The sequence below is a fragment of the Rutidosis leptorrhynchoides genome, chromosome 10 (assembly GCF_046630445.1).
Source record: "Rutidosis leptorrhynchoides isolate AG116_Rl617_1_P2 chromosome 10, CSIRO_AGI_Rlap_v1, whole genome shotgun sequence".
NCBI lineage: Eukaryota > Viridiplantae > Streptophyta > Magnoliopsida > Asterales > Asteraceae > Rutidosis > Rutidosis leptorrhynchoides.
This window is the reverse complement of record NC_092342.1, coordinates 289,751,745-289,766,743: the sequence shown is the minus strand read 5'-3', so window position 1 is coordinate 289,766,743 and position 14,999 is coordinate 289,751,745. Positions and strand designations below refer to the sequence as shown.

Genomic DNA, 14,999 nt, shown 5'->3' with positions numbered 1-14,999 from the left:
TTAGCTCGTTGTCGTGTATATTCGGGTGGGCTCGGTGTTGTTGTCGACGTTGTTGATTTGGTCGACTTTGGAAAATTGATGTATGTTGGGGTGATCTCTCGGGGTCTTTTTGTCTTCCCGGACGGTGATTTGTACTTAATCGATGGACTCGATGTTTCTTTGGCTTGGTTACTTGGAGAGTTCTTAGGGTTTATCAGCTATGAGAGATTTATTTGGTGTGCATGCCTCGGGTTAGGTTTTCTTGGGTCGCCCGATGAGCGGTACTTCTGTGTGGTTTTTGAGGAGTGATGGATGCGACGTTTGGATACGGGACCTGGCTATTATGTATGTTTTATATGGTGGTTTGTTGTTAGCTAGCAATCTCAAGAGCAACTTCAATTGAGCTTGCTTTATAATTTCAATGTTGTTGTTCGTAGTGTGTAGGACGTATAGAGGAGCGGCAATGAATTTTGGTCGGCTGTGACCAAGTACTTTTCAACAGATCAGTAAGATCTGCTCAATGTGTAACCACCAGATCATTTGATTTATTTTATATATATATATATATATATATATATATATATATATATATATATATATATATATATATATAATTCATATATAAAATAAATATTCCGTAAATACCAAACATAATTTCTACAATTCCTTTTTTTGTTTTGTTTTTTCTTTCAATTTCACAATTTACTCCCCTCACACTTGGATATTAATTGTAATTTGTTAGGGGTATAAAAGATAATTTTCAGGGTATATAAGTTAAGTTTACTATTTAATATAAACTCACCAAACAAAACTCACCAAATTTTTTTAACGGATTTATTTTTCTGTTCGCCGCGAGTTAGGTTCCACTGACATCATCATTCAACTCTAAATAATTTTACGAACAAAACGCAATAAATTATATTCAAAACGGAGCTTCGATGCACTACCAACGTAGCATTTCATTTTAGCAATAAATATGAAAGTGATTTGAATTTACAGTTTAAGTTCTTAAAATATTTATGAACACATAAATATAACTATTATAATATTAATTATGCATGGCGACTCCCCCGAGTACCATTATTTTGCTGAAATGACCAACAACTTTTCTAAAATTAAACTCGCGGGTAACACTTTTATTCAAAAACTAAGTGTATATAATAATTCTAAAATAATATAACTTATACTTTACTAATGTTACATTCTATGATAAATTTTCAATGTACTATAAATATTACGTAGTATATAATTTATATATTAAAAAGATATTAATGGTGAGAAAAAAATTGTAGGCATTAAGTTACTAGCACCACCCAAAACCACTTTTAAAATTTGTCAACACCCCAGGCTCTTAAACTCAAAAGAAATTTTGAAATTCGTCAACACCACGGGCTTTTAAACTCAAAAGAAATTTTTAAAATTTGTCAACACCACGGGCTCTTAAACTCAGAAGAATTTTTAAAACTTATCAACACCACGTGCTCTTAGATAATTCTTATACTTTTCTTAATTTTTTTAGTATAGCTATTTAAATACCAATATGATTTTTTAAATACTCGTGCAACGCACGGGCTCAAAATCCTTGTATATATATATATATATATATATATATATATATATATATATATATATATATATATATATATGGGCAGGATCAATGGGGAAGTAACCAATCGGGGGGAAGCGGGGGGAAGCAAAAAAAAAATTCGTTTTTTTTGAATTTTTTTTTTCCGGCATCAAGATCACACGAAAATATGAACATTTAGAAGAGACACTTCGTGATGAATGTTATTATTTAGGTGGGAAAACGATCGACAAAAATAACATTCAAGATAATATTGTTCGTGAAGAATATGAACATTTTTTTTCATGTTTTGTGAAGTAAAATTTAGCCCGATTTAGAGTTTAGGGTTTAGGGTTTGGTGTTTTGGGTTTATTCCATAAACCCAAAACACCAAACCCTAAACCCTAAACCCTAAACCCTAAACCCTAAACTCTAAACCGTTCGTGTTAAAAACTCAATCTAAATCCTAAATCTAAACCCTAAACCCTAAATTTCTAAACCCTAATATCTAAACCCTATAAACCCTAATATCTAAACCCTAATATCTAAACCACAATAGCTAAAACCTCAAAATACGCTCGAAAAACACGATAATTGTTATATATTACTTCTTCGAGTGTTTTTCCGCCAAAATAAAAACATTTATCACAAAGTGTCTCTACTAAATGTTCATATTTTCATCTCATCTATAATGTTCGTGAACAAAGTTTTTTCAAAAAACGAAAAGAAAAAAAAGTTTTTGCTTCCCCCTGCTTCCCCCCGAATGGTTACTTCCCTCTTGATCCTACCACTATATATATATATATATATATATATATATATATATATATATATATATATATATATATATATATATATATATATATATATATATATATATATATATATATATATATATATATATATATTCAGAAAAAAACTATAAGAAAAGATTGTAGTTCATTTAGGCAAATGTAACAAAACAACATGAGGGTGTTAGCGGGGTTGTGGCAAATAGAAGTCGGATTTAAAAAGAAGAAGGTGGTAGAGGACGAGGATTTCTCGTTGCGGGATCAAGATGAAGAGTTTGCATCGGATAATGAAGAGAGTGGTTTATTAACAGTTTGGTGAAAAAGGGCTTGTTTCGCTTTCGACAGCACAACTTACTGGATGCAAATTAAACCGTCTAACGTGTTATCATATTCCTTGACTTCTTGGTCGGGGAAGGAGTTCCATCCTTATTAAAGTTGACAACAAGAAGGTTAAAGCGGGTCCCCACGTGTCGTAAAACCCCTTCAGGGGCTGCATAGCTAGCGGATTTTAGTTTTTTGTTTTGTTTAGCTTTGTCTGAGTTTGGTTAGATTAACTAGATCTTCTGCTTGTCGTATGTTCGTTTTTTGTTTTCATGTAGTTCGGAATTGTTTTGTTTAGTTTGGTTGGTTCCGGGTAGGCTCGACTGTAAATAACGGTTGTTCGTACGTTGTCTTAGGGAGTTATGTTGCTAGTTTCGAGCTTAGCAGTTTTTCTTTGTTTGTATGTTTTTTGGTTTCTTTCATCTTCCGATGAATGGGTCGTTCAGTTATATAGTTATCGTTATTTTTGTTAAATAATTACGGAGCAAAAAATAACAAAAAATTGTACGTTATAAATGATGATATTGTTTTAGTCAAATATATATGTCGTAACACACGTCATAAAAAATATTTCTTAAAAAAAAATTAATGAAAGCATCTATCTATTGTCACATAAAGTAAAATTACTTAATTATTTTGTTTAGCTTTTAACTGCACCTTCCTTGAATAGAACACCTAGTCCAAATAAGATCTCTTTCTCTCCCACAAATTAATCTTCATCTCAGTCATTAAGCTCAAATTAGTAAGCTTTTAGTATCTGTAATCCACATACTTTATTTTCATCATTATTAATATTTCTTTGTCCTATTAATGATATTAAAGACATCTAGATTTGAAATATCTTTCCTAGGAACAAAAACTTTCTAATTTTAGTATTACATCATATTTTGTTCTTGCCATAACATGATATTGATTTCCTTGATATATTCTCACTTTATCTGAGTCCATTTTTATTTATTTCTTTCATCTAATATATGAAGGATCAGGATCAAGGTGCTTAATTTGAAACCCTAACTATGGGAAGAGGAAAGATTGTGATTCGAAGGATTGATAACGCAACAAGCCGGCAAGTAACTTTTTCTAAAAGAAGGAATGGATTGTTGAAGAAGGCTAAGGAGTTGGCTATATTATGTGATGCAGAAGTTGGACTCATTGTCTTCTCTAGCACCGGAAAACTCCATGAATTCGCTAACTCAAGGTTTGGTCAACGCTCATATTTATCGATCGATCTTCTCGATTTGCGTAGGATCTATTCAATCATCGCTTGATCTAGGCGTTGTTCATTCGTGCTCAGATTTTTAGATATCAATTATAATAAGTCCAAGTAAAAATATTAGGGCATAAAGTTATTAGAGAGTATAATTATAATTACCAGTTGATTTGAACCCATTTAACTATATATAGGTATTTGAAAATACTAATGGTATTTACTATATGATGTTAATAGATAACAATGCAAGGTTTTTATTTGTTAATCTCATATGGAGTATATATATTTTTATGTCTGTTATTAATCAACAATAAGATATTTAGCATGGTTCATAAGTACTTATATATGTAGCATATATATACTAATCTTGTTCCATAAAATTTTATACCGAACAAATTACGGATAATGTTTTCCCTATTCAGGCTATCCGGGAAATTAAGGGGAAACTTTTTTTATTTAGATGTACACGGGTGGTCTATTGACCATTTCACTAGCCAGTTGAAGATAATTCTATATATTAGTGTGATCATGTTCTTAATTACAAAAATTAACTGTTGTCAAGTTACATGAGAGTCATGAGAGTGTACCTATTAGTTTTAAGTTATATCGCATACCTGCAATAAATATTGGTGCTAGTAATAATTGTTCTTAATTGCTACTTTCAGCATGAAAACTGTGATAGAGCGATACAACAAAGTGAAGGATGAACATCATCAACTGATGAATCCTACTTCAGAAGCTAAGGTATTGCTTTACAAGCGTTTTCATAAATTCCGTACATGAAAGATATTTTTACTTGTTTTTTATTTCATTTGTATGTATGAAGAATCATAACAAGACTTAAATCACTAATCAAGATATTATTATAACCTTAAAACTACTGTAGGCATACATAAAATGGTATTAATCACCAATAGATCTACAATTAGTTTAGACTAACAACAAGGAGTTGGCGTAGTGGCAGTGGTGTGTCTTCCCATATGGGAGGTCAGGGGTTCGACTCTCACTCGTTGCAAAATTTCTCTTGTTGATACCCGCCCATTTCATGGGCCTCGGAGGTTGCGGACATCTTGCGTTTGGGTCTCACGCGAGGGGGTTTTACCACACGGTATGCCCGTATGGATTCGTCATGTGAGTTTCCTCCGGAGCAGTAGGATTGTAATGATTCGTACCAAGGATGTCGACTTTTAATCGCCATTAAAAAACAAACAATTAGTTTAAACTAAAAGGGTACAGTCCCTTTTGGAGCTAGTTGTGCCGAAGTGAAAAAATACTCATAAGGACCATCCACAACCCATTTGGTCACTTTCTAAGGTAAAACGGTTCACCATTTTTATGCGGGTGAACTGGGATGTAAATTAAACGCATATCCACCCTGGCATCCTTGCCTTCCTCTATCCGTTGCACTTGCTACATGTGAGCATTTTATCGTGGATGCTCAAACACATATATCGAGCAGCTAGCCTTTCGGATGACTGAATGAAAGATAAACTAATGTGTGCTGATATACGATCATGGGTGTTTGATTTCAATCATTCTGTGTGCGGGATAAGATGTAGACAATCATTACGTCACCCTGAAAGAGGGACTCGTTCCTCTATCCTTAGGCAAAGAAACTCACTACGCAACTCAAAGGTAAAGAGAGTGCTTCAGAAAATCATTCCCAAATGAGAACTCTAATTTATACACCCATGTCACAGTTACCATTAGGTTATGATTCTCATGTACAAGCTAGTAATAATAGTAACCTGTAGGCCAAGATTTTGTAACATATGTTGGAAGAATGTATGTTCTTACGAATTGATTAGTCGTCTTTTTTGTATCATACTGATCCTACTTGCACTTGTAAAGAAACTATGAGGGTGAAATTATTTGCATTAACTGGACGAAACCCTCATCTAACTTTGTAAAGCTCATAGGTGATGCCGATCAAGCTGGCAACACAAATCTCTCCATAAAACAACAAAGCTCACTTTAATTTGTATCCTAGGCTCTATCTCCAGTAATGAAATTACTATCTTCATCTACTTGATAGGGAGTTATCAGACAACTTTACCCAAGAACCAAAGTTTGCTAGTTCCATGGTAACTAGTATTTAATGGATTTTCTTTAGAACGGCGGTTTTTGAATCACTGACGGGTAATCCGGGTAATAGAAACCACTTACCCGATCATATTCGACACACTCACGCTCCGGAGGAAACCAATTCGTCCTGTTAAGTAACCAAAATCGGTGAAAACCCCCGAAGGAGATTTGAACCCGGGAAATAATATCCTCAAAGTTCGCTTTCCCTAGGATTTGAACCCGGGACATACTCTTCAAAGTTTAGCCTCCCATACCACTCACTATTTGACAGGAATTAAGTTTCTTAGAAATGAGTTTTGGAAGGAATTAGGTGAGTGCATGTAGGGCATAAAAAATCTAGTTATGAGTTATGTATGACACCTGAATATCGTAGACCGATCGACAGTGTTGCAATGCATGATCAGATACGAGGTCCTAGATAAGCATGTGTAAGAAGTAGCAACATATATATCATTAATCATGCATGAGGATGATGAGATCTTATAAGAAACGCATACAAATTTCACAGGCTATCTGAAGAGGACAATGCTATAATTAAGTTGAAAAGCAGGAAACTAAGGAGTAGATTATTCAATGCAAATTGTCAAAGTTAGAGACCGAGATCAACAAGACTGGTAGCTCGAATAAGAACATATGGAGATCTTTGGGAAGGATAACTATAAGGAGTTAGTACATACAGTAATAAAACTTGCACATGAAGCTAGTGAAGACTGTAATGAGATTCGAAGTCATAAGTTACAGGTAGAAATTATTAAGTTGAGAAACCGATAAGAAATCTTGATGTTACAAGTGAACTGAAGTTTCTAAGACATTGTGAAGAAGCAGCAGTCGAATATCAGATGGATCATCTGCATCACAATCCTATATATGGTTAAATAGCCTACATATGTAGAGATTGATCAGTTATTATGGCCTGGGATCCTATTGAAGCCTAAACACGTAAGTTTCGACGGAAACATAAAATGTACAAATTTTGCAATCAGAAGAAGATTAATTTCACTGAAAATGCTTTGGTAAAATTAAAAGCTGACTAGTAAGTGACACTAATCCCCTAATTTTGTCTGAGCAGAATTTTCACAAAGATTGTTCTGATAAAATTGTGGAGTGGTTGGCTTGTAAAAACCATAGAGTTTAGCAGAAGTTGAATTTATGTTGAACATAGTTTCAACAGTTAATTAAGTCTCAGCTAATATACCTCTATGTTTACATTTGCAGAATATGAATAAAGAGATACGTACGTACATACACTGATGGTCAGATAATGTAAGAGGTCGGGCTATTCAACTTAGAAGCCAATCCCATTGAAAAATAGTTCGTTTGTCCTGCTTTTTAGGAACAGATCGATAGAGATTGAAGAGGCACTGTTTCCTTACTGGATCTGCCTAACCAAAACGGTAAGATTATTACACTCCAATAATAAACTCCCGAAATGTGAGTATATATAATAAGATAATGCTCATGTTACCTGGGACGAGGCTACGACGTCCATTAGAAGCTTCGATATTAAGCGTGATTATGGGTCAAACCATGATATTGACTTGATCGATCACGTAGATTGGGGACATTGGAGAACAGTAGAGAATTTTGAAGTTCAGTTACCAATTTAAATCATAAATGTTATGTTATTGCTAGATAGCCGATTCCATCTATGAAAACTTTTTGAGCTTCTACATATAGTAAAAAAAAAAATAGTTGGGAAAATAGTGACCTGCGAGCGAAATAACTGACTGCAAATTTAAGTGACACAATTCACTTCACGTAAAAGGTTCAGTACTGCTAAGGCCAAATTAGCAGTCTTTGCACCAAATTCGAGGAGGCGATCTGTGCATTAAACTTATCGCTATTCGATCTTAAGACAAAAAATTGTACTTGATACAAAGAATATCAAGAATGAACCAACCACCTTCTCATTATAAAGTGATCACATTCTACCATTCTACCCCAATTCATTTTGTAAAAGTCATCAAATATCTTAAATTCTTCTAGATAAACGTCGACTTGTGACCTTCAACATCAAGTATATCACAAAGGATAGATGAGATTTTTCAAGAATGCATGTATAAACTAAACAAACATTGCGCTTGAAAGCTGACCAGAATACATGCTGAAGTGACCAATACTAGACAAATTAGAATCGTTTTATTCTCATCGAAACTACAGGTTCGATAAATAACATCACCCAATCTAAAAGGTGAAACTTTTGATTAATTAATGGTTGGTAGATCTTAGAAAACTCGAGGATCGCACTTTTACTCAACTCTTACTAAAGAAATGCCACATTTCTTGATTTGTAACATTCCCTCTCAATCATTGTAGAACTCCTACTGCAATATTTGCACATTCTCCAAAACTAGAATTTGAGTAACCTCTAACCCAAGAGTTAGAGCCATTAACCATAACCAACGCGGCCTAGGGTTAAAGGTGTCGATGTTTCTCACAAGGGGTATCAGGTTCAAACCTTCGTACGTAAACATTTGGGATGACCAGGAAAAAGGACGAACATGATCACGAGGATACCTGGTTAGCCACCTACATCTGAAGAAAAAAGAAAAACCCATCCTCCCCCCATAGGGAAAACCTACTCTATTACCCATTTTACCAAGAGCTATAATCACTGGTTTGTAGTCGGACAAACATATGTGCTAGTTAGGGCACCTTGAGACATCCACAACATGACCGACTCAATTAACATGAACCAAAATAGCTCATCTAACAATTATAGATGCAATAAAAGAAGGCCATTTGATTGTGGTTCAACTTATCAACTACTTTCATTTATTTCAAGCTATTTCTAAGTCTCATCCTATATAAGCATGACTTTTGGTATATAAGATGTTGACCAAAAGATGTTATTGTATGTCAGTACGTGAGACCACTTAAAACCCTAAGAACTCCAAATGAAGAATAGCAGAACATAAGACCTGCAGAACAGCTCGCCTACAATGATTATGCCGAAAACGATTGATCTTAAGGTTGTAGTGCTTAAAACTTCGTTCTCAATAAATAAAACCGTATTCTCATCTTGTCGGTCACAAAACATAAAATATAGCACTCCAAATTTGAGTTTACCTAACTAATAAAAAGCTGTTATATAGAGTACTAAGTTGCAACTTACAAGCAGATCACAATCATACTTGGTAAACCCAAGAGTAAACATTTGACCAAAACTAAAGTTTTTTTTTTTTTTTTTTTCTGTAGTCGTAAGACTTCATGTAAAGCATAACATAATCACATTATTCAATGTAAGCATCACTAAAACTTCCTTTACAATGGCAAATGACACACTCTAGCGGTAATTATATATACGAGCAGTTAGAGGAAAGCAATTAATTTACCCAATTAGATGCATAAATAGGGACACACCAGAAATGAATGGTTTTTCAGATTAAATATGTGAAAGGTTTCTAACTTTCTAAACTCATAGAGGGATCTCTTAAAATGTAGTTATTTAGTTAACTAAAGATGTATAAAACTGACATGCCTTACTTATTTCTGTATAGATATAGATGATAATTCAAACCTTCATATGATTTATATTCAACCAATTTTTTATTCACTCACCAGTTTTGGCAAGGAGAAGCAGTGCAGTTGAGGCAACAACTTCAGTATTTGCAGCAAAGCCACAGGTAAAATCTGTAGTCTTTCTTTCCGTTTCCTAGTTATAACCGAAATAAGATAGCAAATATTGTTAATCAATAAACTACTTTTTCAAGAGATGTATTGTGAACAAAATTAAAAATTTAAAAATAAAGGTGAACTGCATTTTAGATTTTGAGTCATACATAACATTTTCAGCAATATCAAATACTAACATGAACTACTATTAAGTTATGGTTTTAATAGTGCTTTTTCTATTAAGGTGCATATTTTTTCAGTCTGTAACTTTGAACATTGACCATTGTCGCATTAGAAGTATTTGAAACCATCAACTACTAAAATCGTAAACTACAGATGAATGAGGAAATAAAGGGAATTTGAAATATTCTATACATCAACTATCAAGTAACTAGGAGTTAATTTGAAGTTATAACATGTGTGTATATAGGAGTCAACTTTAGATAAAAGAGCATGGAAAATTGTCATTCATGTTACAGTTGCATCGATATTCTATTTCTGACATGTTCCAATTTCGCAAATCCGGCTAGTTTAGGATACACAGAATGATCACCAGTGGCGAATCTAGGATGGAAACCCAATTGGGTCCCAATTTTTTTTTCAAAGCTAATTATATATATTTTTTTTAACGACAAGCTTGCATCAGTGTATCATTTATTTCAACGACACTCATCATTTGCACACACACACGCGCGCTCGGGAGGAAACCCGAATCGCATTACAGGAACCCGATCCTTTAACCATCCCGAGGGGCAGGCGGACCGGGTTTGAATCCTGAATGGATTCGGGAGAAAACCCCCTGGGGTCAATCTGGATATCCATATTTCAGGCAGATTAATTATATTTTAAGTTTACTTTAGTGGTTGATATTCCAAACAACCACAAAATTTAAAAATATACGGAGTCCTATAATTAAATTTAGTGGTGTCATACTGTCATGTACGACTTTAAGAATACATGGTATTAAAAAATTTCAAGGTAGTGGGGTCATAGGACCCCATCCCTCTTAAGCTACACTCGCCCCTGATGATCACAGGTTGTTCTTAGAACATATGTAATGATAAAAATAGATAACTAAAATATTTCCTAAACATAGTCTTTAAGGATAAGAGATATCTATGTAGCTTCTAGTGATGAGATTACACATCAACAAAGATATATGTTTCATATTAGTAGCATTATTTAGAACCCTTTTTCGAACCTAGAATATTTAACAAAGACAATTTCATTAATTTTCTTAGCCATCAAGGACATGTAAATCCATATGTCATTATATAATCAAGATCAGCATGCAAAGAGTTGGGAAAATTAAATGTGGTACGTATTTGCAATTAAATAGAATAAATGGATGATGGCAACCATAAAAATAACCAGCATGGTACAGAAAGATTTTAAGGAATGTTCAATCGAGTTAAGAAATACTATTGTCAGTGGCGGAACTTGAACCCGAGTACAGATGGCGCGGGTGTAAAAATTTAATAAATTTTTCATTCTCAGCACGGGTAAACACTAAAAAAAAGCTTATTTTTTAGTAAAATTTTCAATTTTTTAGTGTAAAATTTTTTGTCCCGTTAAATCCAGGTGGGGCGGGTACCCCCTCCGGACTACTCTATATTCCGCCACTGCTATTGTGTTATTTTGGGCGAGTATGTTAAGACTAACGTAAGGTCACAGCCAAGATCATAATATATTCAACTCCATAGGCTATGCAGTGTTACTTCGATGTAAAATAAACAATGAAGGTACTAAAATGAAGTGTAATGGAAACTCAGAAGTTGTTGGAAAGAGTTTATAACAGATCAACAGAAGTAACAAAAAACCCAACCCCGATAGATTTATTTAACCAGGTCTGAATATACTAGTTGAAGTATACTTGTCGAACTACGACCCACTAAAATAATATTACATCAAAATCCTTACGGCAAACCAGATCCACAACCTCAGACCCAAAGTGAAGATCAAACGTCGTCAATTGGTAATTTCAGTGCAATGCTGGTCAGACAAGATAGCCCGCCCAATGCATGGTTCGGCCCTGACATCCTTACAAGAGGTCTCTGGTTCGAATCATGGAAGGGTTAGACACGGGCAAACGGCCACAGAGTAATCCGGCTGGGCCGCGTACATTAGAGTATGGGGTCGGAATACTCGCCCTCCTAGGTAACCCAAACAAGGAAAAACCTTATAACTAATGCTGGTCAGACGACTCAAGATGGTAGTGGTCAACCAGAATTTAACAGACAACCTTGCACAAGCATTTCCAAAGAAACCAAATTGGGTATGAAAAAAACACTCATATAGCTCACTTTCATCCCACTATATTTTGGGTAATAAATACAACGAAATAAAGATAAATCCAACACATAATTATTTGATCAAATATATAATTAAGTAATAAGTAAAGGCCTTATCTCATATTTAATCAGTGCAAGGACAAAATCATATTATAACATACCAGATAACCAGAATATTGTGATTTGATAACTCGGCTGTGAAAGGAGCAATCAAGAATGCATGACCAGAAGAAATACAGAGGCATGTGGAGTTGGAATAACAATTTAGGTGGGCCCTGTAAATTTGAAGTGACATACATATAAGTTGAATGGGTCTCTGCTGCAAGTAGTGCTTTTTTGGTTAACGTGTGACCATCAGAAATAACGGTGCCCACTAGTTTAATCAACAATGTAGGCGACCCACTGAAATTCCTACCTTGTCCATTTGAAGTTCAATTCAGTGAGCCACATAGTTGACTTCGGCTGAAATCATAGTTGACTTCTGTTGCAGGTTACTTGAGCAACAATCGGCCGAAGAAACGGCATGAAAGTGTAAGAAGATAGAACTGTAGAAGATGGAATGAATAAAAAAATTTGTTGAAACTCGATTGACATATTTACAGAAGCATTATATTGTTTCGTATAATAATGCTGCAATGTAGATGGCGAAAGTCCAGTACCGGTACCAAAGCATTACCTTGTTAAATGATGGAAGTGTACTCATTTGTGTACAAAAAAGACCTGGATCTGTATCAATTGAGAAAAAAGTGCAAACATAAGATATAAGGCAAGAAACCCACCCAACAAAATGGAACCCTACAAAACATTAATGAAGAGAACATATAGCCAAAGTCACCTAATGATATGACCATTTAAGTCTAAGATATCTTCTATTGGGTAATTTTACCTAAGATCTATGCTCAAAATTAGTATTACGATTATACGTCTGTTTGTCTGTCTGTCTGTCTGTCCTTTTTCTCGTTCTATACCTGCAGTTAATACTTATTACTGACTGTTTGCCTGTGCATGCAAATCTAGAGACTGTATACTTTAAAATTTTGCCATTTTATCAAGCAATTTATTATCGTATTTTTTACTTATAGTATCAGATCAGTAAATATATTGAGTAAGTAAGAAAGGGCCTTAATCATTCGAGAATATATTATCACCGACGCTGTTCTTGCAGGCAGCTTTTGGGAGAAGAAGTTTCCGGTTTGAATGTCAATGATTTGCACAAGCTGGAAACAAAACTGGAAATGAGTCTAAAAGGTGTCAGAATAAAAAAGGTAGGATCTATCATTCTAATTTTTCTCATGTTATTGTCAGCCACTAAATACGTAAATAAGATTCAATGTATGAGAAATGGGAAGATATATAACCTTATTTCATAATGAAACATCACATGTTTGTATCAATCCTATAGGGTGAAGTAGTCTAGATATGTAAACAAAATTGGTTGCATCACTTATAGAGATTATAGAATGCTTCAAGCTTCAAGACAAATAAACTAGCATAACTTACTTATGTGTAGGTGATACTAACCACAATTGATTCTGCTGCAGGAACAAGTTTTAACAGATGAAATAAAAGAAATAAACCGCAAGGTACAACATACACGAAAGTTATTTCTGCTTATTCTGTATAAAACAGGTTTTGACCTGGCAAACGGGTCAGGTTGGGTCGGTTTGGGTAACGGGTCAAAACGGTTTGGGGTTGAAATGGGTCATGGGTCAAACGGGTAAAAATTTTAAACAGGTTCAAACGGGTCATGTTGGGTCGGTTTGGGTAACAGGTCGAAACGGGTAATGGGTAAAATGGGTCAAACAGGTCCAAACAGATCATATACATTTGGTTTTTTACGTTTATTATATTGTTTTAGTTATTATTAATGTTTATTATATATATAGGAAAATATTAATATACATAATAATTGATAACCATTAATGCTTTCATAAATGATTGACGGATGAATCTTGTTATGCTCGACCCATTTGACCCATTCACAAGACCCATTAGACCTGTCTCTATTTATTGAACTTTAGGATTTAATACCCATTTGACCCGTTCTTTTATAATTTGTGGGAAAACTCATTGTACCTTTTTTAAGTTTTAATTTACGTTGTCATGCCTAATTTTTTTCAAGACCCATTTGACCTGAAATCTTGACCAATTTGACCCAAATTTATGAATATTGGTCTCAATTGCCAGGTATAGTTCTGATTAACATTATTGCAGGGGAGTTTCGTTAGTCAAGAGAATATAGACCTGAACAAGGGAGTTAGCCTCCTGGTTCAAGAAAACGTGAATCTGCGGAACAAGGTATTGATTTAGATAGTAGACCAATGTGAAAAATATTTTATAGTTCTTATTAACACTGACCTTCATTTCAGCTTTATGGATCTACTCACATGCATCGTGATGGTAACGAGTTGCTTGCACCAATAAGCCTCCAGCTAAGCCAGCCACAACCACTGCAGAGCTACTCACCAACAGATTCCATGAAACTTGGGTAAGCACCTCACAAGGAATTCAATTTTATAAATTATACGTTTAATCATGTGTGAAAAATGTTTTTAACTTGTATTCCAGGTTACAGTTGAACTCCAAATCAAGCTGAAACTTGGTGGACATCTGCAGATCCTCGTATCAATGTTGTATTTATTGAAAGTGTTACATCCTGAATTGATCCGAGATATGATTGTAATCGTAAACGAGTCAACTATATACAGATCTTATGACAATGTTGTATTTATTGAAGTTGTAAATTGTAATAAATGGAAGTATAGGGAGAGGTGTGATATGATACAACTTACAAGATGAATTATATTTCTAAGGTTCCTTAAAGTGATTAGGCCTGTGTTGTGATAATTATCAGCAATGTATATATTTAAAACACGATGATCGATAAGTACACTCTCTGAATACATGTATCATCATCGAAAACTGAACGTAATTCTGATAGAAGGTAACTTACGAGCAGATATTGCAGTTGAATTTGACGGAATCCGTGAACTGAAACGAAATTAGGGCTATCCATTAATGCGTTCTATGTTTTGAAACTGATCTGAAATGAATAACTGCTTGATTGATAGCTTGCTGAACATTTATATTTGTATTTCAGTTAAAATATTCTCCGAAATTTTTCGATTTTGGGGAATTAGTTG

General features: G+C 34.3%; 1 protein-coding gene across 2 annotated transcripts; it reads left to right on the top strand.

Moving 5' to 3' along the window:
• The first annotated feature begins 3,328 nt into the window (after positions 1-3,328).
• On the top strand, positions 3,329-14,645 carry LOC139871816 (MADS-box transcription factor 23-like). 2 transcript variants are annotated; one of them, XM_071859552.1, is made up of 9 exons: positions 3,329-3,397; positions 3,636-3,853; positions 4,531-4,609; positions 9,515-9,576; positions 13,022-13,121; positions 13,398-13,439; positions 14,071-14,154; positions 14,226-14,344; positions 14,425-14,645. In XM_071859552.1, the coding sequence occupies exons 2-9, from the start codon at positions 3,672-3,674 to the stop codon at positions 14,450-14,452; spliced, it is 696 nt and encodes a 231-aa protein (XP_071715653.1). In that variant the 5' UTR covers positions 3,329-3,397; positions 3,636-3,671; the 3' UTR covers positions 14,453-14,645. The 2 variants fall into 2 exon arrangements, with proteins under 2 accessions (XP_071715653.1, XP_071715652.1); XM_071859551.1 differs by lacking the exon at positions 3,329-3,397 and having other exon boundaries at positions 3,594-3,853.
• Positions 14,646-14,999: the final 354 nt, after the last annotated feature.

Coding starts and splice junctions, on each gene's coding strand:
- LOC139871816 (XM_071859552.1), top strand. CDS start 3,672: ATGGGAAGAGGAAAGATTGTGATTCGAAGGATTGATAACGCAACAAGC. Junction 13,122..13,397: donor AAGGTGTCAGAATAAAAAAG/GTAGGATCTATC, acceptor ATTCTGCTGCAG/GAACAAGTTTTAACAGATGA. Junction 13,440..14,070: donor TAAAAGAAATAAACCGCAAG/GTACAACATACA, acceptor ACATTATTGCAG/GGGAGTTTCGTTAGTCAAGA.